At 43.3% G+C, this 22,724-nt stretch overlaps 1 protein-coding gene across 3 annotated transcripts in view; it reads right to left on the bottom strand.

Moving 5' to 3' along the window:
- Positions 1 to 915: 915 nt before the first annotated feature.
- The window catches only part of pdzrn3b (PDZ domain containing RING finger 3b), a 47,278-nt gene continuing 25,469 nt past the window's right edge, over positions 916 to 22,724 (bottom strand). For 2 of the 3 annotated variants that reach the window (XM_037251389.1, XM_037251390.1), the window contains 7 exons: positions 5,509 to 5,765; positions 4,748 to 4,835; positions 3,955 to 4,053; positions 3,810 to 3,872; positions 3,521 to 3,622; positions 3,275 to 3,391; positions 916 to 3,128 (listed from right to left, as the gene is read on the bottom strand). In XM_037251389.1, the coding sequence (XP_037107284.1) occupies positions 1,635 to 3,128; positions 3,275 to 3,391; positions 3,521 to 3,622; positions 3,810 to 3,872; positions 3,955 to 4,053; positions 4,748 to 4,835; positions 5,509 to 5,765 (2,220 nt within the window). In that variant the 3' untranslated portion in view covers positions 916 to 1,634. Of the gene's footprint in view, positions 3,129 to 3,274; positions 3,392 to 3,520; positions 3,623 to 3,809; positions 3,873 to 3,954; positions 4,054 to 4,747; positions 4,836 to 5,508; positions 5,766 to 9,379; positions 9,857 to 22,724 lie in introns of those variants that run through there. The other variant, XM_037251391.1, reaches the window with a different exon arrangement.

Raw genomic sequence — 22,724 nt, 5'->3', positions numbered from 1 at the left:
ATGCCTTCAATCTCCTTGGTGAAATAACATTCCAGTCAGCTGCAGCAGCAGATGATGATCCACTCTCTTATCTGTTAATGGATGAGTTCTGATGCTGACTTTTAAAGAGGCATGTCAAACAGAAGTTGATATACGAGAATAAATAAAACAAATAATACAGGTAGAAATATTTCGACGTGCTGTGAAGTTGTTCATTACTTCTGGCTTGTTCTGACCAGGGGGGTGATATCGAGCTTCAACAATGTGAACTTTGTGTGCCAAGCTCTTAACTGGTCGAAACTAAATGTGCAGAAGGCTGCAACAGATAGGAAACGGTGCAGAGCGTTCGGCGAGGGAAGGTCGGTCATCGTGATAAAAGAGTCGAGCTTAAGTCATGACCTCATTACAAATTCAACACAGGAGGAGGCAATGCTGCGATGGTAATAAAAAACCTTCTGGATGTGCTTTTTAATATAACTACAAATAAACACAGTAGTGTCTAGTTTGTGGAATTCTAAGACGTGAAAATTGTATTTTAGCACAGGCCAGTCGTTACATGTACACTACCGTTCAAAAGTTTGGGGTCACAAAATTGTTTGGGTGACCCCAAACTTTTGAACGGTAGTGTATATATTTATTTAGATAATTATTTATAGATTATATATATAATCTTCTGTGTAAAAAATCTTATAATATATATGTATACTTATATTCATAGATTTTTTATAATCTTATACAAATATAAGATATAATTTATAATATTTAATTCATAATATTTTATTATAATAATATTTACACTACCGTTCAAAAGTTTGGGGTCACCCAAACAATTTTGTGACCCCAAACTTTTGAACGGTAGTGTATGTTGCAAGCGGTCCATTGTGTGTTTAATTCTACTCAACTCCAGCAAAGAATTCCAACCAAGCGTGCTCATCATCATATATAAAACAATAATTTATTTCTGTCATTTTACAGGATGTCAAATTTTGTGGCTAACTAAGAATTTATCAAGCTGTTATTGACTTTAGTAGCTAAAGGCCTAAAAAAGCAAAAGCGACTATTACGTGTGCTTAAACACAAACAAAAAGTCAATAATATATGAAATGCCTTTTTCTAAACATAGGCACATACAAATATTATGATGATCTCTACAATATGTAACAGATGTCACTGATGGTCATAACTTTGGAAAATCAGCACCATTATAAGAACGTATTATATTTAAAACTTTGACATTTTCTGCCAACATTTATTTACAAAAGACCTTTTAAAAAGGATTTTATACTTTGCAGGAAAAACAAGCACTTGGTTCCAGAAAAGAAGACTATGCAAAGCAGAAGAACACTGATAAAGGTTATACAGTATAGTAAGAACAAAAACATATTGTAAAATTGTGTAAATGCTGGCTGTTTATGAATGGCACATGTTGTGCTTTCGATAAAAAGTATGCTTCCGAGATTATTCAAAAGAGCAAGCACAATGGTAGAAAAGGTATTAAAGTTAGTCCAGCCCACAACCAAATATAGTCCAATCATTGAAGCAATGCCGTGGAAACTCTCCACAAAAGTCTTTTCTGCTATTTACAACAACTTGCCACATGGACCGAAACGGGAAGCGCTGTCCCATTAGTCCCATTTCACCCCCCTCTGCACAACTTAGACTGTGGTCACGGACAAGAGCGAGGTGTAAACTTTGGTGCCGTCTGGTGATTTGGTACCGTGGGTCAGCAGTTCCTGGATGGTCATCCAGTTGTCAAATATTTTCTTATTTCTCTTTTTCATCATCTTTTTGTTGCTCAGTTCGATAATGTTGGGCTCCTTCTTGTCCTCCGGGGCAACCTGCTCCTTCAGGCAATCAGCTCGGCTTTGCTTCATGAACTCGCGACGTTGCCTCTGCTCCTTGGAACGGACGGCGTGTTGCTTCCTCTCTTCCTTGCTCCAGTAGCGGCCCATCTTCAACTCGCTGATGGCGTCGTCGTCCGTGGTCATACCACTGCGCTCCTCGTGGATGCGCAGGGCGCGCTCCCGCAGCAGCTTGTCCCGAATGGGCCGCTTGGTGATGTAGCGGCTACCGTCGCTACGCACCTTGACCTTCCACTCCATCTTGTTGCCCGGGTCACCCGCGTCTCGACACATACTGACCAGGCTCATCTGACTTTGGGCGTACTCGACGGCGGATTTCTGCTGGATCAGCTGCATGTAGCTCTGGTAGTGCTGGGCGTGGGCGGGGATGTGTGCGTGCTTGTAAAGAGAACGTGGCTGAGCAAAGCTCCTCGCCGGTTTGCTGGCCTCTCCTACTTTCCTCTCCTTGCTTTCTACCTGTAAGGAATCCGGATCCTTGGAAAGGGCTTTGCTCCTGCCGGGGCTACAGACCTCTTGGAGAGGGGCGGCGGGAGATTCGGGCGCGCTACCGTTGGAGCTCGACGGCCCAGCTTGGTTCTCGGGCCCACGACGCAGAGAGTTGTCTGGCGACAACTCCAACGTAAGAGGGGTGCTGCGGCAGCTCTCGCCGGTATTGTAGGCACTGGAGCTGTCTTTGTCAGATTTCTCCGGCATCTCCGTAATGTCCGAGAGCTCATGGCGCCGTGCGTCTATGCTCGTGTTGTAGTTCCGGAAGCCGCTGTTGTGGAGCATCCAGGATTCGCGACACTGCTCCCGAAGCTGCTGCATCTTGTGGGCACGGACGATATTAAGGCACTCTAGCTCGATGTTACGCAGCTCCTCATTGAGTAGCTCCAGCTCTTTGTCCACCACCTCTTGGTCTTGGCCTTCTGCCCCGCCACCTTGGCTATACACGCCCTGGATTCCTCCATTCCTCATTTGGCACTTGAGCTCTAGGAGTTCTCGGAAGCGCTCGCATTCATCCGCGGGGATACCGAGAAAGTCGGTGTCGGCGTAGTCTGCTGAGATGAACGACTCGCCGCTGAAAGGCAGGTCGGCGCTGCCAAGGGTGTCCTGGCTGTAGGCGAGCTTCCTGCAGCTGCTCAGAGTGTTGGATGCTGTTGTGTGGTCGTCAGCCATGTTCTCCTGCTCGGAACTCTCATCGTTGCGTGTGCTCTCGTCGGTACGGCCGACTCCGCTGTCCTTTTCGTGGTGATTGGAGAGAAGTGTGGCTGTGTCAGTGGTGCCGCCATCTTCCTCATGCTTCTTCTGCAAAAAACACACCTATGTCAGTTGAAAGTTGAACATCTGCACCATTTAGTTCTGGTTGGCTCCAGCAAAGTAAAAAATGGGTATAGATCATATTGCTGATTAATCGATCTCCACACTTAAGTCTGTGTGTGTGACAGAAGCACCTGCTGCAGCATGCTGGCAGTGAACTGCATGGCCTGATGGTGCTGCTGCTCCAGCATGTCCATGTGGAGCTCATCCAGGAAGTCATTCCTGTCGTCATCCAGCCAGCCCTCATCCAGCTGAATCAAAGTAGGGAGACGTTACCAAATGTAAACATTCATCAGATGCACAACTTTGGTTCAGAAATCGACTAAATGGTCTTCAAAGACCAAAACGTTGCATATAGCATCTCTAATGATCCTTAATACCTGGATCTGTGGTCTGGCAACTAATAGAGATATATTCTGGTTGCCTTCACTGGTCAGAAGCACGACTGCATCTTCACGGTTTTGGATGTCGATGCCATTGATCTTCAGGGAAAGAAGTCAAGTCAAGTTTATTTATATAGCCCTAAATCACAAACAGTCTCAAAGGGCTTCACATAGACAAACAAATTGACAATTATTCTCAAAGCATCCCCTGATCTTAAACTCTTTTCAATTCAAAGCATCTGTCAGAGATGCCAAACACGAATAAGCCTAGAACGTGAGCTCTCACCTGGACGATTTTGTCACCTTCTCGAATTCTGCCATCTTGAGCGGCAATGCTGTTTGGATCAATCTAAAGAACACATGAAAAACATATACCTCACAATCGCTGGGCCCATATTGACAAACAACCATTTAGAATAATCCAAGTGTACCTCACTAATGTAGATCCCAGCTTCATCTTCATCGTCAGTCCTGTAACAGATGGTCAAGCCTAGCTTGTCTTGAATGTTGGCTCTGTATAGATCCACCTCCTGTTGAGACACATACAGCACATCTTTGTGTCAAATATCTACATAGACACATTCATTTTTTGGGGGATGAATAAATCATTTGTTTTGACGCTTGTTTAGAATGGCGGTCGAATCTGAAATGAAATCACTGAGGAATAACGTATCAATCACTAGGCAGCTGCTGGGGAGCTTTTTCATTTCTAAGAGGCCCTGACAGAATGAGAAATAATGTAGTGACCAGCAGGCAGATGTAGCGTCGCTTCAACATTGGTATTCTAATTGTTACAGGTACAGTTTGTACTGTATTTTCCGCACTATAAGGCGCACTGGATTATAAAGCGCACCTTCAATGAATGGCCCATTTTAAAACGTTGTCCATATATAAGGCGCACCGGATTATAAGGCGCACCTTCAATGAATGGCCCATTTTAAAACTTCGTCCATATATAAATCCATATATTTGGACACGCCTGCTGTAGTGGCTCAATATTGGTCCATATATAAGGCGCAACGGATTATAAGGCGCACTGTCGGTTTTTGAGAAAATTGGAGGTTTTTAGGTGCGCCTTATAGTGCGGAAAATACGGTAGCTTTGTTATCCGGGGAAGGACACACATTTGTGAAGGTTCAACCCCCTAAACTGTTGTAAGACCAGTCGCTCATTACATTATGGACATTATGCATTCAAAAGAGAGGAAAAGTAATTCTAACTTACCTCATATTCTAACTCTTCACGTTCTATGTCGTGATTAATCCCATCCAGGAACTCATTGGGGTCAAAGTACTCATGGCCAGAAGGACGCCTGATAAGTCAGAATGAAGGACACATTTAAAACAGGAATACTTGAAAAGTAAAATGAACTTTATCTACATACCCTAGAGAAATTTTGAACTGAAGTGCTACCCAGAAGCCAAATTAACATGCTCTATGATTAATTTGAGGATATCAATTAAAGAAATGAAATGTATTAATTCTGGCGGATGGCTTCTGCCCACGAGAGTTAAATTCAGCCACACTCTCTAAGTTTAAATGGCAGACACAGAAAAAAAAACAAAGGCAATATGCAAATATCCACTAGCAACTCTCGGTTTAATTTGCCTGTGTGCCCTGTGGGAGTTGCCGGCTCCTGCGACAGGTACGCAAGCGTAAAACACATCTAGTGTGATCACGGAATTGCAATGAGGTGTCATGCTCCCAATTGACTGCAGGCGTGAAAGGTTTATCTGTGTCGGAGCAATTTCCCTCCTCCTAAACATAACGCGGCCGTTATTTCTCTGGCCAAAATACAGAAAGAATGTGGATGATGAAGATGTAGTGAAATACCATTCATTATTTAAAAGCAAAGCTGCGAGATCATTTCGATCCAAAATAGACGGAAATCATGAAGTTAGCGAGCTACACACCGTGTACACCAATCAAAGTACGCAGAGCAAATAAACATTCCAAAGATGAATTATTAGTTGGTCTATGCTTACTCCTCAGTAAGGAGGTACCCTTGGAGCACAGTCCCGGGCGGTGAAGTTGCTGGCAAATTGGCAAGCGGCATAATGTGTTGAAGGGTGATTTCAGTCTGGGTGCTGATATCTGACAGGTGGTTGTCAGCGGTGGGGGAAGAGACCAGTTTGGGCAGAGGGGCCCGGCGCAAAACTTGGACCATAATGGGATCCTTGGCTGTACGGAAAGCCTCCACTGCTTGGTCATGGGTCACTTTCGAGACGTCTCTGCCATTGACCTGAGAAGAGAGAGGTGAGGACAGGAAATCAAAATCCCCATTAAAGTAGCACAAGAAATCATTCATCCATCTTCAACACGTATCTTGCTTATGTTCACGGGGAAGCTGAAGACCATCTAGGTTGACTGGCAATGTATACCACTGACTCTTCAACAATCAATATCGGGGCCATAAAACGTGTGTGCTACCAAAGTGCGCACAGACCCTCAAAATCTGATAGCAACAAATTGCAAACTTGTATTCGTGTCAAATACCCAACAAACGTCCTTAGAGTTTGGTTACTTTTGAGCAAAAGGATGTGGTGCTGCAGGTCAATTGGTTTACCATAAATCTTCAAGGTCCATAAATCTGCCATAAACGTTCACTATCTCTTGCATGTCACTTTATGAGGATGAAACATTTCTGGAATAATAACAGAATATTTATTTTTCTGTGAAGGGCAAACACAAACCCCTTTGCTTTTGTGCATGTTTAAGCCTTAAGAGGAATGAGGAATATAACACAAGTAATCAGGGAGAGGATATGTGCCAACCAACAAGCAACACGGATTAATGTTAATCCCGAGTTTCAAGGATAATTGGATCATCTCACACAGACTTAAACGTCTAATTCCTCAACGTCAAAACATCGCTAACATTTTTAATGTGCAATTGAGTGACTTTTCATATCACTGAACACAAACGTAACAAACATGCAAAAATATACAGCTGTCGTTTTGCGATACATAAACTACCTATCCCCAAATCAGACAATATTTGCAATAGTCATTTGCGCCCCACAGCGAGCCACGGTGTTGCACATCAGCTGAGAAATACAAGCTTCTTTGTGTTTTCTTCATGCTGCGTGTCGTTTCCAGCAGTCAACCTGGTTGCCAGGAATCCCGGGGCGACTTGAAAGCAGTGAACCAGAGACAAAGCCTTTAGCCCCCTTCTTCTGTTAAGCCCAGAGCATTCTGCTCCAGTGCTCCCCATTGGGGGAAGTCTCCTCCCAGCTGTGGAGGGGGTCCCCACAGCCTCTATTCACCACTCTCACCTCTGACACCGAGTGGCCCTTTGCGGCACACTGGGAAAAAACACACAACACTTCGTCACTCGGGGGATCTCAGTTGAACATCTTGAGAATCCCCTTTTACAACAAAAACATGCAAAGTCAAATGTTTTGTTTCACTGATTGCCCTTCTGTTAATCCCGGGTCCAATTTGCCTTAGCGGATGAACTTGAGTCATTGTCCGTGTTGACATAACGAACCGTGACTGTCATGCAGAACTGACTTCGACAAGCCCCGGTGCATCCTCTGAGAGAGGTCTCTGTTAAATCCATTTAATGACAAGAGAAAAGCATTACTTAAAGGAATACTAATTAGTTCTAAATCACGTCTGTTTTGCTTGTGGTCAGTGAGGAATCCACACAGCTGTGGTTTGGGGAATTCACTGTTGAAGGCGCTGGGTGACAAACATCAACCTCTTTTCACCAGACTGGTATCCATCTAGCACACTTGTAAACCCCAGCGTGTTGGGCGGGTTACAGAATACCATTTGTCGACGAGGTGGGAGTCTGATGGGTTGGCCCAGCACGGTAAACTGCGGCGAGATGAAATTTAACACCACGCAACGAAAACTAATTGTCAACGGGGGTCGCTGATACGAGCGTCACGCCGTTCGACTGGCCCGGAAAGATCCAGACATGTATTTCTCTCTTACACAAAGAGTGTATATCTCAGTGGAATGCACCAAAGTATATGTACGGGTATGTCAAGGTGTGTATCCTAAACAAGTTTCTATGGAAACCTGAGGTTTTCTGAATGGCACTAATTAGATCCGATTTGACCGAGGTAATGATTCCAAGCGGTCGTAGTAAATTCGTATCACAATAAACAGATGAGGATCTTCCTAATCTGTGCTTCAAGAAATGATCTGGTTTTAAATGTGAACAGCATACCCCTAACTCTAAACAATTCCAGCTCCTGTGACGAAAGAAGAATAAAAACTCGTCAAGTCTTGTCATACTATTGAAGTGAAAAGCTCTTGCACAAGATATAGATTGATGTTGTTCTATGTATCTGTTGGGACTGTAATTCTTGATATCATTTGCGTTGGACAAACCGAGTCTATGCAATCCCATGAGCAGTCCCCTGTGGCAACAGCCACCTGCTCCAGCGTTTAACAGATGCGACGGCACAACGGGGCTGATGTGAGCTGTTATTAAAAGCCCACCATGTCAGGCTTCAGAAGCGCAGCGTCGAGGCTTACGATCCCGTCTTTGTCACTCGACACCGTTGGTGTCAAGCCTCATTACAGAGTCGTGTGTGTTTTGGTAGCCGCTTTGATGGCAGTGCTGTCTGGTGGCGGGGCAGCCAGGCAGATGGTCGACCGTGACTTGTACAAACTGAGACGTTTGCCAAGCAAAAAGAAGTCACACTGAGATCATCTGGCAAAGTGGCTTCTTGGTAAGACATCTTTGTCGACTTTCACTCAGAAATGCAGATAATTAGGCACTGGCACCTGGGAAGCCGCAAATAGGAGGCAGATCAATCGTTTCTGGTTAAAAATGGGGAGCATGGGAGTTGGCTGCGTAGATTTGAGAAGAAAGCAAAGGACTTAGCAGACAAACAATCGTCGGACTCACTTAAGGGTGGATCAGAACCTCAATAGACATCTTGTACCGAGGGCTCTAATTAAGCTCCGGGGTCCTCGGCACGGCGCCACAGCCATGACAGGGTGCTTTTGGATAAATTAAGATCACTTGGACTGTCAGACTGAGTTTCTAAGACCTGCACCGGAAAGTCCCTGACAAAGCGGGTAAACTTACATCTCCACATGGCACTTACCTTGTGCTTTGAAGAGAGAACAGAGGGCTTCCCTGCTGCCAGAAGGGTCAAGTTTAAAAAGGAGCCCCGCTGCGCGATAAGGCTCGGAGTTTTTATGGTCATTATGAAAAGGGAAAACAGTTCCCTTGAACGCTGTGAGCACTATTTAATAGAGCTTGATAATATTTGGACTGGAGTCCCCGTGTACACAAAAATAAGCACTTTGCTTTCAGCAACGAGCGACATCAGCGATATGCTAGCCGTTGCTTAGGCAACAAGGTCAAAGATACTTTTAGGACACATTAAAGTCATGCCCTCGCTTACCCAAAACTTAGAATTTATGTCAACATTATAAATAAATGACAGTTGGAGGACATATGTTAAAGCTTGTGTTCAGGGACTTTGTTAAAAAATACACCGACAAGCTTTCTGTTTCATTTTAGTTGCAGGCAAAAATAAAAAACAAGCAGCCTGGTGTTGAATATAAACTTTAGTAAAAGTCAACCCGGGGTTAAAGGCAGAACACACCGACTCAGCAGTGGAGTGACAATGAGGAGGTGGGTGCACACTAGCGGACACATTGAGAAAGCTGTCACCTCTTCATCATCCTCTCCCTTTAAGCAAAGCACGCCACCTCACAGTGACCCCTGGAGCCAGAGTTCAGGCTGCTCAGCTGCGACAGCAACTCCACTTGATTTTTGCGACCCGTTTAACAAGTTACTGCTTCGGGCTGGTGTCAAAACAAAAGTGCAAAGAAGCAACTTGTGCGAACCTTTCAAGCTCTCACTGAATAAGCTCGGTTACAGTACCTGGCAGACTTCATAGAGGAGTTTATAATGTTCCTCCGGCTTCTGCAGGGTGCAGAGACTGCATCCCATGGTGGAGGAGCTCACACCGTGCAGGCTCCCCCTGCGGCCGCTCGGGCAGTGGAGATGTCTTCCTCCTCCTTTTGGAATGATTCCCTCTCTGTTTGACTGACAAGGCTGTAGTCTCCCAGCTTGTGGCCGTCTCACCCCTCTGTCTCTCACACACTCCCCCTCCCCTCACCTCACCTCACATGCTCCCTCTCAGCCCTCTGCTGAACTACCCGTGGCCGGAGCCAGCGTTGGGCTATATACGCCTCCTCATGTTTATTCAACAGTCGCTCATTGTAGATTCATGACGAAGGCTAACTTACGGCTTGGGGCTCGTGTCCAATCATTTAAGCGGATGGCCGTCTAATTTGTGTGATGAGGGTTTAACATATATCATGACATGACCACTTTTGCAACAGATATGTTTGACACTGACAAATATTAGCGATGGCATTTTTTATGACTGAAAATCCACCAGTTTTAAAAGATTCAATACAAGAGAGGAATTCTGCCTTCACACAAAAATATTACTTAGCTTTGAGAAATTATAGACTTAGTTTATTGTAGTTGCACAACTGTACTAAATAATGCTGAAATGTATTTCTAAGATCATAATCTAACCAGGGATGTGTATTTAATTCCAGTTTTTATTTTCTCCTTTTTAATGAAATACAACAACAACAATGTTTAAAAAACAACAATGTTCAGCAAAGTGTCACAACACTGTTGGACTCCAACCACAAACTCACAACATTACAAGTATTGTTTTAAATCCTCTTATTATGACGCAAAAATGTACCTTTTTATAATAGGAGTTTTTGTATTTGATCTTGAAGCCATTGTGCTTTCTCAGCATACAGTTCATAAGTCTGCCAATGGGTTAGAGAACATGTATGGACCTCTTCCCTGTTAGTGTTTTCTCGGAAAATAAAATAGGCCCACACGGTGGATTGTGGATTCTACCACAGTAATCCATCAAAAACAAACAATCCATTCTCTGTGCATTTTCTATCAACATGAATCCAAAGCCAGGGGAACCAAATAAATCAGATAAATATTGCTGTTGGAGCTCTCCAGACAAACTTCACCCAGTGGAGCATCCAATGTGTTGTGACACACTGTCCGACTCCGTGAGTGGGGACGACTCGTCTGGCTGCATAAGCCAGCCCTGGCATCGGTCCTGCGGTTTCCCCACGGTGCTATTTTGCCAACCAGAGATAAATGTGCAGTAGAGACAACCGCAGCGATTCCTAATCATGTTTGAATTCATAGCAATGGATGGGGATGTGAAGATTTTGGTCATGTTGATAATATCCCGACAATCATACAGGATGGATGGTTTTAATTTCTTCTTTAGCCAATCAATTGCAAGAATAGACTTGTAGGGATGGGAAAATAAAACACTTGTATTTTTTTGGACAGAAATCTTACAATAATTCACTTAGGACCGACAAAAAGTTGCCAAGGGCAAACTATAAGGTATCGGTGTGAATTTTGCAATCATTCTTAATTAGTGGAGGACTCGCTTGTGCGGGTGCACGGCTAAAACTTTCATCCAGTGCACCATGAAAAGGAATTCTATGCTCACATTAGTGGTACTGTTGCGCCCGGGGCTGGGATCAGCGGAGAGTCATAGCTGGCGCTCTCGTCCTACTAATCTTTCTTTCACACTGAGATGATCCCATTTGGAACGGAGACAACGCTCTGATATGAACAAGTGCGCTAAGGGTGTTACGCTACAGCTGCACAAAAATGTGCATATTAAAGAGTAATCTGCAGCAAAACAGGACGGACAAAGAAAGTCAAGCGAGGATCTTTTCAAGAACAAACGGCGGGTGAATTAAGTCCACACTGTCCTTTATTGTGTTCAGACATTTCATTCGGAGACTGCTTCGTCTATTTACAGATTTCTCCGGTGACAAGACCTTTTTGGTCCATGCTGTGTGGATGGCTGCGCAGGTTAAACAAACATGCTGCTGCTCATTCACGGCAGGTTTTATTCATTACTGGTCTAGACGCAGACTCAGTATCAAAGAGGATTTTTATCTCAGTAGGAGAGACCAAACAATAATAAAGGAAAAAACGTAGCATGGGGAGTTATCCGAAACATTAACACTTTACACTTGAGCGCATTAAAAGTTTTCTACGGTGTTGTGGTTCTCCAGAGCATTTGATCCGGATCATTCAAAGTCATGTTGGCTCTTGGGTCAGTGTCCCACAGGGCCTGGTTTAGTAGCCATGGCTTTGCTTTGACTGTGGGATCAGGTGGCGCTCATCTTTGTATGATTTCACAACACTTGGTCTTGGTTGGAAATCTCGTCTTTTATTAAGAATCAGTGTTGATAAATGTGGATATGATAAATGGGATGGATTTTTTTTTAATACATATTTTAACCTCATCGATGTTTGAGTTTGCAGGTAAAAAAAAAAACATCACTCTAATTAATAGCTTTAGACGGTGATAGTCACCTCACACATTTATCTGTATTTTCAGATACCAATTTTAACCACCTTTCATTTGCTTTTTAATTAAACGAACAATATGCTTTTTATTGTGCTAAACTGGCACCGGTGATTGGATTAAATAGAACAAGATAAATGAGTGTTATTGCTACATTTTATGCATGCCAGCATATGCTCAGGCTTAAATGGTTTCGGATTAAGATTGGATTTGTTATACAGGCACTGCATACAACAATAACTGAGTAGTCAGTCATAGTACAAAACCAATAAATATTTACTTCATGACAAATTCAAACACCAGTGAGCCAAGCGGTCGTTTGCCTCACATTTTACCAAAGGTGAGTGCAGAGGGGGGGGTCACAAATAAATAAATCTTTGTCCACAAAGCACAAGATTAATAACTGCACATCTGTGGAATTTGCATAACCTGACCTCAGTAATTCTGTCGGCCTTGTGGAAATATCCAATAGCTCCACGTTGCTGAACTTAAACATCCGCAATCACGATAAGCGGTTTTTTTTTCATTGTGGACTTTACAGGATGTGGTGAAAAAGTACGCAGAAGGGGATGAGGTGGTAGACATAGGACACCGATGGCTGTGACTGATAAAAAAAAGACGGAATTAGGTCTCTTCAGTTCCACCCTATACTTAATACACTGTCCAGACAGCAGGATGATCAGAAACTGATAAAGTGAAAGAAAAAGGAAAACTGGCTCCATATTAAAAATTCATAATGACTACGGATCTATTTTCGTAGACGTAAGGTGCTCGGCGTAAAAACTGCTATATCTTGATTTCTGTGGAGGTGCAAGACTCATTTATCACATTTGGCAGTTTGGCATTTTGACCATTTAGTAGCTGAAAGTAGACTAAATGGCAAACAAGTTAGACTTCATCCGCAAGTGGAAATCTTATGAACATATTTTGCACGTTTGAATTATTTCGTTTTTGTGGAATTGATTATGGAACAGAAACAACACCAACAAACTAAACTCTCCCAAATTTTCAACACAAATAAATAAAATAACAAACAGACAAGCATTGAGACGAAACTTCCATCAACATGGGGACAACTGACTAGAACGACACACAGAAGCAACTGGTCAAACAGACTGAAAGGAGGCAGGGACCTAAATACAAGCCAACTGACGAGACAACAAGGCACACTTGGGGAAGTAAAGTGGCCGAGGGAGCTGATTGGAAGACGTGGGAGCGGCTTTACGAGCAAAGGTGGACCCGATTTGCAGCCCAGGCCAAGAACCAGATGAAAATGAAACAATCTGATGCAAAACCAAATACAAATCTAAACAAGAACACAGCTCATGACTAACCTGATAGTTACCGGTTTTAAGATAAACCATGGTTCTATACAGTCACCGTTTCAAAACTGCAGAAAGTCAAGATCGGTTGCCCCCTTTTTTTCTTTGAGACACCACTTCAGCCAAAGTAACACAAACATCTCAGAGTGACACATTTTAGAGCTGAATATTGTAATGCCGTAAAATTGCAATCATTTCGCTCACGGTTACAAGACTGTCCGAACGTGATACTGGCCAGCTTTGTCTAATTAAAAGCAAACAGCTTTGCTCTGTGAACATGGAAGGTAATGTCATAAAAAAAATAGATTAGGTGACATCCTCCGAATTCGATTTAGGTCATATTTTAGTTACCTTCCACTTGGCAGGGGGATAAACCCATGAGCCTTCTAATCTGAAGAGGATATGACGGGAAAAGAGATGCTCACGAGCCCTCTAATGGAAATGCCAGGAGAGAGAATAAGATCAGGCATTGGCACAGGATATACTGCAGAAAACACGAACACACTACTAAACTAAATCTATGAAGTAGTGAAATAATGCAGTTCTTCTCAAGTGGGTGTGTGTAGGCGTGTGTGTATTCTCTGAAACACTGAGCTGTGCATAATTCATCAGACAGCTGTCAGCTTTGTGCTCGCAGTCGCAACGACAGCTACCGCAACAACTTCATTGAACGCTAAAAGAAGCGATAATGACACAACCATTATGTCCGTGTACTGTATTCACTGAAGAGCGATTAGCTCCAAGGCCGTCAAAAACATAAATGTGCATTGACAATGACTAGCTTTTTGTTGACCGTTTTACACAACCATTATACCTCAGAAGTGACATCATGTTTTTGCCGTATGACCCCCACGCTTCTGCCACTAACTAGTGGGCAGATTTACCACATTTCCAAAGAGTAGTCAATCAAGTTTGCAAAAAAAAAAAGAAAAAAAAGAGGGTTGCTGAGTGATTAAATGAGCCAATATCTAATCCAAGTGAAAGCATGCAATGAGAAGACTGCTTCACGGGCGAATGTTTGGATGGACCGAGACAAGCTCAGTAATTCTCATGTGTCTGCTCTGAAATATATCAACACCATCCTACGTGTTTGTGTTCAGTTGTGTATTCACAGCTAATAATAATAACAATGGCTGAATATGATAATGGAGCTAGTAAAATATCCAACTAACCTTTGTGACTATAAAACAACAGGTCACATGTGAATGATGAACAAGTCCTATAAACAATATTTACAGCCTATTATCCAAATGCCGTGACATTCCCACAAAAGGTAATTTGTGTGCGTGTCAGAAGAATAATCAAGCAGGACATTAAAAAAATAGATATTATCGACACAGGTAGTCTACGGGATGCGCACGTACATAAATATATTTCAAAGGCACATTAAGGCTGCCTTTGGAACCGGAGGGTCACAGTTGCAGTCCGGCTGCAGATAAAATAAATGGCAGCTAGTTGTCGGAGAGATTCTGGTTCTGACTCCTGCCAAGGTGCCCTTGAATAAGGCACGCAAGCGCCACGAGCACATCAATTTCGAACGCCTTCTTCCTAAACAGGAATGTTTTGACCAATGGAACGGTTCTGGTCTAGTGAGGTCACTGAAGAACAATGATGGATTTTATGGTTAACACTCGTCAAACGTCTCGGTTTAACTGCTGAAAAGCAATCGTGATTAATGAGAGCTACCTCTTGTGAAGAATTTTTACACTCATGCCAATCTTTAGTCTGCCGCAAGAATTTAATTAAAGTGCGAGAAACGCTAGCAGACGTTTGGACGACTCAGTAAATCTCCTTATCAGACCAAGGCGGCGACCTCGGAGGTCTAATGGGTGACGGATTTTCCGTCGTTATTTTTTCTCCTGCTGAGACAGTAAGCAGATCGAAAAAGAGATGTCATGATCCAGAAGATGTCAAATTTGAGATCATAGTTAATTGATAATCGTCATGGTTACGGTAAGGAAGCGCTTGTACGTGGCCAGCTCAAGAAGAGAAACCGCAGAACGCTACAGGAGAAAAACAAAACAAGAACACAAGGGAGCGTTGACGAAGGGGTGCTTTGTAATCACAAGGCACGAGGAAAAGAAGGCATAGAAGCGAGAGATGTAGAGGAGGCCGTGATTTTAGGGGTGAGCGGGGGGGGGATGGTTTGATCTGTGACCTCTCCGATCCTTTGGTGCATGTGACGGGCCCGACTTCAGACAGGGGATTAAGATCATCAGGGAAAGTAATGAGCACAGAGAAAGCATTCAGGAGGTCAGACGCTCTCTGAAAGAAACAATTACTCACCTTAACCGCCTCTTAGGAAAGCCTAAACATCGTGATCAGTGCTCTTTTACTTCAGATTAGACGGATAAAGATGAAGACAGAAAAGCCCCAGGATGAGCCCAACCACAATTAACAGGATGTCATTTGTTCCTCTTAATAAAGAGTCTTTGAGGTGATAAAACAATCATTTGAATTTAGGACTTGAGCCATGAGATTTCACGCCTGATGAACACTGCAGTGACTCGTAGAAGCAAGCAGAAATCTTCCGGTCGTGTGGACTGCTCTAAAATGCTCTTACATTTATTTCAATCATCTCAAATATTTGCTCTCAGAATTGTTTCCATTCTTATAATGGCTATCATCTTCCACAGGATCCATCCGACTGTTGCTCATGTCAGAAGGAGTCATGTTCACCGGTGCACATTCCTGCCTCCCTTTAATCCTGCATTTTCAATTAGTCAAGAGAGTGCAGCCGCCCAACACGTGTTGCAACTCAATAACGACGAGGCGCTCTGATCCATCGGCCGCAACAATCCAGCATTGTTGTGGGACAGATGAGTGACGGGGATGGCGGGGGGGGGTACACACACATTGTGTCAATCAAGCTGTGTCTGTGTCATAGCTGGCCCGGCTGTCTGAGCACTGGCGGGATGCCTCGAAAAGCAAGCGAGGTGAGAGGTCATTGACCACACGGCAGTCAAGCCCAGAACAATCTCTCACCGTGTGCCTTGGAAAACACACCAGCCACAGCCACCACATCAAATTAGTTCCAAGCCAGCATATCGTAATTTATCAAACATATATTTTCTTTTTACCTCTGAGAGTAGAGGTAAGGAGGAATTAGCCAATGTGCCAGTCGTGGCCAGCTGCCAATTGGACAAAACGATTCCAGACAACAGAACAAACAGACTGAGGCCAACAAATGACAGCAAAGTTAAAAGAGCGTCACTGTGAACCCTAATGTGTGCCCGCCCGAGTTGTCGAGTGGAATGACTCTCAGAAATACAGCATGCAAGGAGAGAGCAACCAATGCTGAAAAGTGTACAGTACCGTACCCTTGTCGTCAAGGAAACCCAACCTATTCCTGAACGTCACTATGGCAACATATTAGTGGGGGCCACCTTCCAGAGCTGATGTGCTGCTCTCCGTTTTTTTTTTCTCACTTAACTACGAGAGTGCACGCAGCAAACAAGAAGGAACACAACTTGTGATAAGATGTTTTGACTTTGAACATGAATCATTTCAAATAATCCCCACCACAAATAGGCCTTTCCTCCTAGGTTTGAGGGTGTAAAGTGGATCATCACTGTCTGCTGAGCCCAAAACCATTTTAGTTGGCAGCCTGGTCCAAGATGGCTCAACTTCACACAGTCCTGTTATGCAACCTGAGCCGGACCGGGAATGTTATGACTCCATCTAGTGTGTTCTAATACTGCTCTCTATACGATTATTTCCCTTTCACTGAATGCACTCTGGTAACAAGATTACGGCTGAAACGCGCACTGGAGGCAGCTGCAGTACTACTAATATGAGGATTTTGTCATTGTGTGTGAAAATATGTTATTGAGTGAGGTTGACACACACACACATGCTGCCCGCCCCCAGTGCCTGATTAGCAAGCACCAGAGCAGAGATTAACCCCCGATTACATCACAAATCTGTCCCAAACTACCCTATTCAAATAATACCAGCGGCACTGGGAATTCTATTGTTGACTCCACCTTCAAAGGCATTTAGACAAAACACAAACAAACTGTGGTATGCACGCTCGCTCACAATGGGCAACAAATAGGGAAACAAACGGAGAAAACAATTCCTCAAAGAGATGACTACTTACTACAGAGAGGTGACATGACTTAGACCCACACACTTGAGCGCTGCGACACTTTATTCACGGACAATGAGGTCATTATTTGAGGATGACAGCAATGACCAGAGATAAACGCCTCCATTCCAAAAAGATGCATGAGGAATAGCAATGTAGAATTTATATAGTAAATGTTTGACTTCATTTAAGCATTTTTTAATCTTATGTCAATCTCACGTTTGATCACAAGCATTCTTGATATTCTTATTTTTTTTATAAATAATTCTTAGGTTTTTTTTGTTTAATTCTTTTTAACTATTTTTTAGTCTTGATTTTGTATGCATTGTATTCTGTATTTTTTCCCTTTTTTTGCCCTATGTTCTTTGTTTTTTAATACTTTTCAACAATTTTTTATGATTGATTTTGTATGCATTATATTCTGTATTTTTTCCCTTTTTTACGCTCTATGTTCTTTGTTTTTTAATCCTTTTCATGTAAAGCACATTGCGTTGCCTTGTGTATGAAATGCGCTATATAAATAAAGCTGCCTTGCCTTGCCTTTTTTTTTTGAGTAAAAAGGTTTTAATACATCGTTTTACTAACAGAATTGTGGCACATGTTAGTCCTTGTGGGACATTGATCTGATTAAGTTGAGTGCATTGTGAGCATGTGTTGGCTCATATCGCCACCTACTGGAGATGTTAATCAAAGTGATGCTGAGCTGGGAAGGGTTTCTTCCAATTTGAAGTAAGTAAAATGAAGACGGGAATAAAAGGCCACTCAATAAGGGAAAAAAAAAACTGGTCAGCACAATGGAATGGGGTTATTGACAGACGACAATCCCAGTGTTGGGCCCTTTAGGGGAGGAGGGAGCACAATGGTGTTTACATGCTAGATTCTACAGCGGTACATCAATCTCAATGTGGCTTTGACACCGCCCACCCAATTTCTACGTCTTCTGGCATTTTATTATCATTCCTCCTGTGTGTGCATGTGTGTGTTCACTTCCAGGAGCCCAGCTGGCTCAGTTTGCACTGGAAGAAAAGACAAGGGGGAAAAAAGTAGGTGAAGGAGCTTAGGGAATTGGGACCATGGCTCCAGTCTAGCATGACGCAGTTTAAGAGTGTCCGTGCCCTGGGGGAGTGGGGGGCATCCAAAACATACTGCTGCTCAACTCAAATGTCTGTAATCAGCACATTCAGATCATCACTTTCCCCCTTTAACAAGCGTCTCGGTGTCTCTTGGCCCTTCTGCTCAGGGTAACAAAAACACTAATGATAGGCGGGCGACTGAAAAAGCATTAGTGTCCACTCTACTTGGGCTGCTGCTATTCTTGTGCTCTTCAAAAAGTTGCAGTTATCCTAATCTTGCACCCTAAATCGCTTTTAGTGGAATTTCTCTTCTGTTTCCACAGTTTTCTCCGAGGGACCTCTTATTTGCCAAGTTGTACATTTCGACATTCAACAGAACCAAAGGAACGTGGTGAAGAAAAGATGTGAACCTGTTCTGCAGTGTGTCACAAACAAGTACATATACGTTACGGAATGCAGGCCAACTCGAAAATGAGTTACAGTTACCGGCCTGGGTCCATACATAATCATTCACAGCTTGTTTCCACAGGAGGTTCTATTGAGTGAACCGAACTGGCTGAACCTTTGCTCTCCACAAAATGTCAAAGTCCTTAAAAAACAAAAATGGCAGAATGAGCATGTGGCAAAATAGGCCCTTCCAAAAACGACCTACAACTCAAACTGGGTGAGAATATTTAGTTGGGAACACTGCACCGATTAAGACATAGAAAACATGCAGGAGGACCGGAGTCGCCTAAAGCGTAAGTAAAATAAGGCCAGACGATATTAACCTTGAATTCCTGTCTCCTCACAGTCAGTTATGCTCTTATCAGCAGACAGACAATCTTGGCGTCAGACTGGGCTGACCAGGTAAACACCACATCAACTGCAACCATCGTCATGGAGACAGTGTGGGGAGGGGGGCGGGGGGCATACACGCGTGAACAGCCTGCCAAGCAAGTGCCGTGCATTGTTCAGGCAATCAAGTGAGAATGCACTCACATGTCTCTGTCAGGTCACTTCATATTAGCACAGACCCTTCTGATGAGTCATGTTTTAAGCAGGAGATGAGAATTTTTCATGTGATCCATCACTGAATCACATGAACGTCTTTACCTGCATGTGTGCGAGTGATTTTTTTCCACAGGATACAACGGTAAGCTTTTTCCACAGCACAAATACATTTCTGGCATTTCCATTTGAATCAAATGAAACCTTCAGAAAGGCAATAAATAAGTACGTGTTTGGTAAATGTTTCTATGGCATCCGTACGACTCAAGCCTTTGGCCGGTGAACAAAAGCGAGTCAGCTACTAAAATAAACGAATATTACTTCAAGCTAAAAATTTAGAAAGCATATAAACTCCTACAAGGTCATGATTATTATTATTTTTATAGAAGAGACTGTATGTGCATGCTTGGGCCACTAGGGGTTGCCCCATCCCTCCGGCCAAGTATTTTCCGGGTGGTGGTGAGGTCCGGGCCTCGCTGGAGAGGAGACCTGCTGAGCACAAAAATGAAAAGCCAGCCTGCGAGCAGCTGGCAGTTCTTGAACACTGACTCGTGCTATTTTACCAGACCATTCTTACGCTGTATCATATCCATAGTTTAAGAAGCATAGAAATACTTTACAGAACTACCACAGTTGGAACTAAAACCCGTAAACTCTTTTTTTTTTTTTTGAGTAGCTGCCAGATAATCTTATGACTGCAGCTTCAGCGATTTTGCACCTGAATGTGAAATGTAGTCGGGGTCTCTTATTGCCAAGTGAAAATTGCATTCAAAATAAGCCTGCATGCTTTCAAGAGCACAAGGCCACACCTGACTACAGAAGACGTTCATGTGTTACGATGAACTCTGCACTTTCTTTTGCTAAAAAAAAGCAAAGAGTGGGCGGTGGAAAACACACGGACGAACACAAGGATGTTAAAAGGTTGCTCGTGCAGTGGTAACAACGGTTCAAGGTTCGTATTGGACTGCTTGAAGGGAAAGTGCAAGTGCAAGTCGTGTATGTGTGGACAGGATGCACCTGGTTCCAAAGGCCGAAAAACACGTGGGGCCTCATGCAACCCCAAACACATCATTTGCTCACCAACAACAGATTGGTTGTCGGCCAGTGTGTGACCAAACGTTGCTCCTTTTTTGCAACAATGACAAAGAGAAATTGTATACTCAGTAGTACTGCAGCTCACTTTACACAACGGGGCTGGCTCCCTTGGCTTCTGCCTGGGAAATTCAAACCGTAGCCAGCGTGTGGATACTACAACAAAGTCTAGTGGAGGTTTTGGGCGGAGCGCATGACCCGGCCGGAGGGGGGGGGTCTGGGGCAGCTCGTCCTCGAGGGCATCTGGTCGAAGTGGGTTGCATTCTGATGACTGTCGGTCTGCTCACCAGGGATAATGGAGCCAGAGGCAAGTGGCCCAATGTAAACAGCTCTTTCTGCCGGTGGAGCTGAGGAGCCGCCATAATTACCGGTGGGCATGAGAGGATGACTCGGGATTTGGAGAAGGAAGGAAAATACAGGGAATGAGCGATGGCACAAAAGGTCGGCGCACAGGGGTGGGCTTGCGCGGCTCCAACCTTCTCATCGATCTTTATATCCTTCACTTTCCCAGGGAAAGAATTACAGTGAGAATCTGCCCCAGGCGGAGAAGGAAGTTCACACCGGCGCTGCACGGTGTATCCGAACCCGTCTTGTTGTTGCCTTCTTTGCTCGGGAGGCCGTTGGTATATTAAGTAGTAGGCTCCCAATGAAGTGAATTGAAAAGTATTCCCTGATCTGACGCAACGTTAGACTGGGAAATAAAACAAAGTGGGAAGTGAAAATGGCTTCAATAAAGCCCAGCGAGCTTACATCTTGCAGCAGAATTTCCAAACGCTTAAATGTGGAAGGGAAAATAAATCTCGACGGGAACGGATGCAAACGTGACAGGCGTGTATTGTTTGCTGCGGTCGCCGCCATTTTTGCTGCGTGCGGCCTTTCATCTAAAGCGGGGAACCATCTCAGAGGGATACATAAAGGGTTACTGTTTAACTCGGAGTAGAACTGGTGTTTAATGACACGAGAGACTTTTTGGCAAACATTTCTCTGGGAGCCTAATGCGAGATTTGGACCGCATTGATTTACACAACAGTGGAAAAAAAACCCAAAAGAAAACACAACAAGAATGATTTAGCCAAAGATCAAACTGAACCAACATAAATAAAAAAAATAAAGAATAATAATAAAAATATAAATAAATGTATAAATAAATAAATGAATGAATAAATAAGTAAATAATGAAAAAAAAAACATGCACGTCAACTGGGACATCAGAGACGAGACAGAAGAATGACTAGCCTGATTCTCGTGAGCGTGTGAGGAGTACCGCACTTAATCCAATTGAACTTTTCTGGCAGATCAAATACAGCGGGGAGGACAGGGGTGCATTTAAAAAAAAAAGATGTTGCTTGATACGGGGGATGACAAGCCACTCCAAGTTTGGACCCGATAATTGTTTTTACATTGTGGGAGAAGTTAAAAGTGAGAAGAATACAAGCCAGGATCGCGCAATTTCATAACAACTGAGAAATAAAGAATTCCAGATTGTCTGCGATGAAATAGCTTCACTCAGAAATGTAAAGTTGGATGAATAAGAGAAAGTGGGACAGATTTTTTCTTTAATAACGATGAAAACAGGAAGTTGAGTTAAACCTGAGGTGGAGAATCAACAGATGTCACTCATGCATAACTCACACATGTCATCTTTTTGAACACAGGCAAATATTACCGCTACACACTACACGGCTGTCTGCAGACATAGCTGCAAGAATAAACACGAGGAATGGAGAAAATAAATATGCATTGCTGCATCCTCGGAATTTTTTAGATGCAATGGCCTGAATTGAGAAACTGTCAAACCGAGATAGCGATGCAATCTATAATTTTCAGTGATATTCAGAAATCTGACAACAATTTCTGTCTGGTAATTTTCATTCATGTTGCATCCTCTGCTGCATTTCAAGATTACACGCTTGATCAAATCATGTTAATTGTATTTTTCTTATTATTTCTAAATCTCATACGGGCTGGGAGTACTGTTGCGTGCATGACACTACCATAAAAATATCATTTGTTTTTTTCATTTTGTAACTCTAAGATGAACTGAAAGCCAGAGCTTGTTGATTTCCCGCTTCGTCTCAATCTAAGCATTTCTTAATTATGAAGCCTCAGCTCATCAGCAAAGAGCAAATTTGATTTGATCACGCGTCTTCTATAAGTGGCTCACCAAGATGCGTTGGTGAACAAGGAAATGACATTTTTTGGGATAATTATTTTCATCTGTTACTAAAAAAGCAGTTACTGGAAGTGCCGATGAAGGCCGGTAAGAGCAACA

Source organism: Syngnathus acus, chromosome 5 (genome assembly GCF_901709675.1).
Source record: "Syngnathus acus chromosome 5, fSynAcu1.2, whole genome shotgun sequence".
In the NCBI taxonomy this organism is placed as follows: Eukaryota; Metazoa; Chordata; class Actinopteri; order Syngnathiformes; family Syngnathidae; genus Syngnathus; species Syngnathus acus.
The sequence above is the reverse complement of the archived record's forward strand: the minus strand, read 5'-3'. Positions and strand labels throughout refer to the sequence as shown.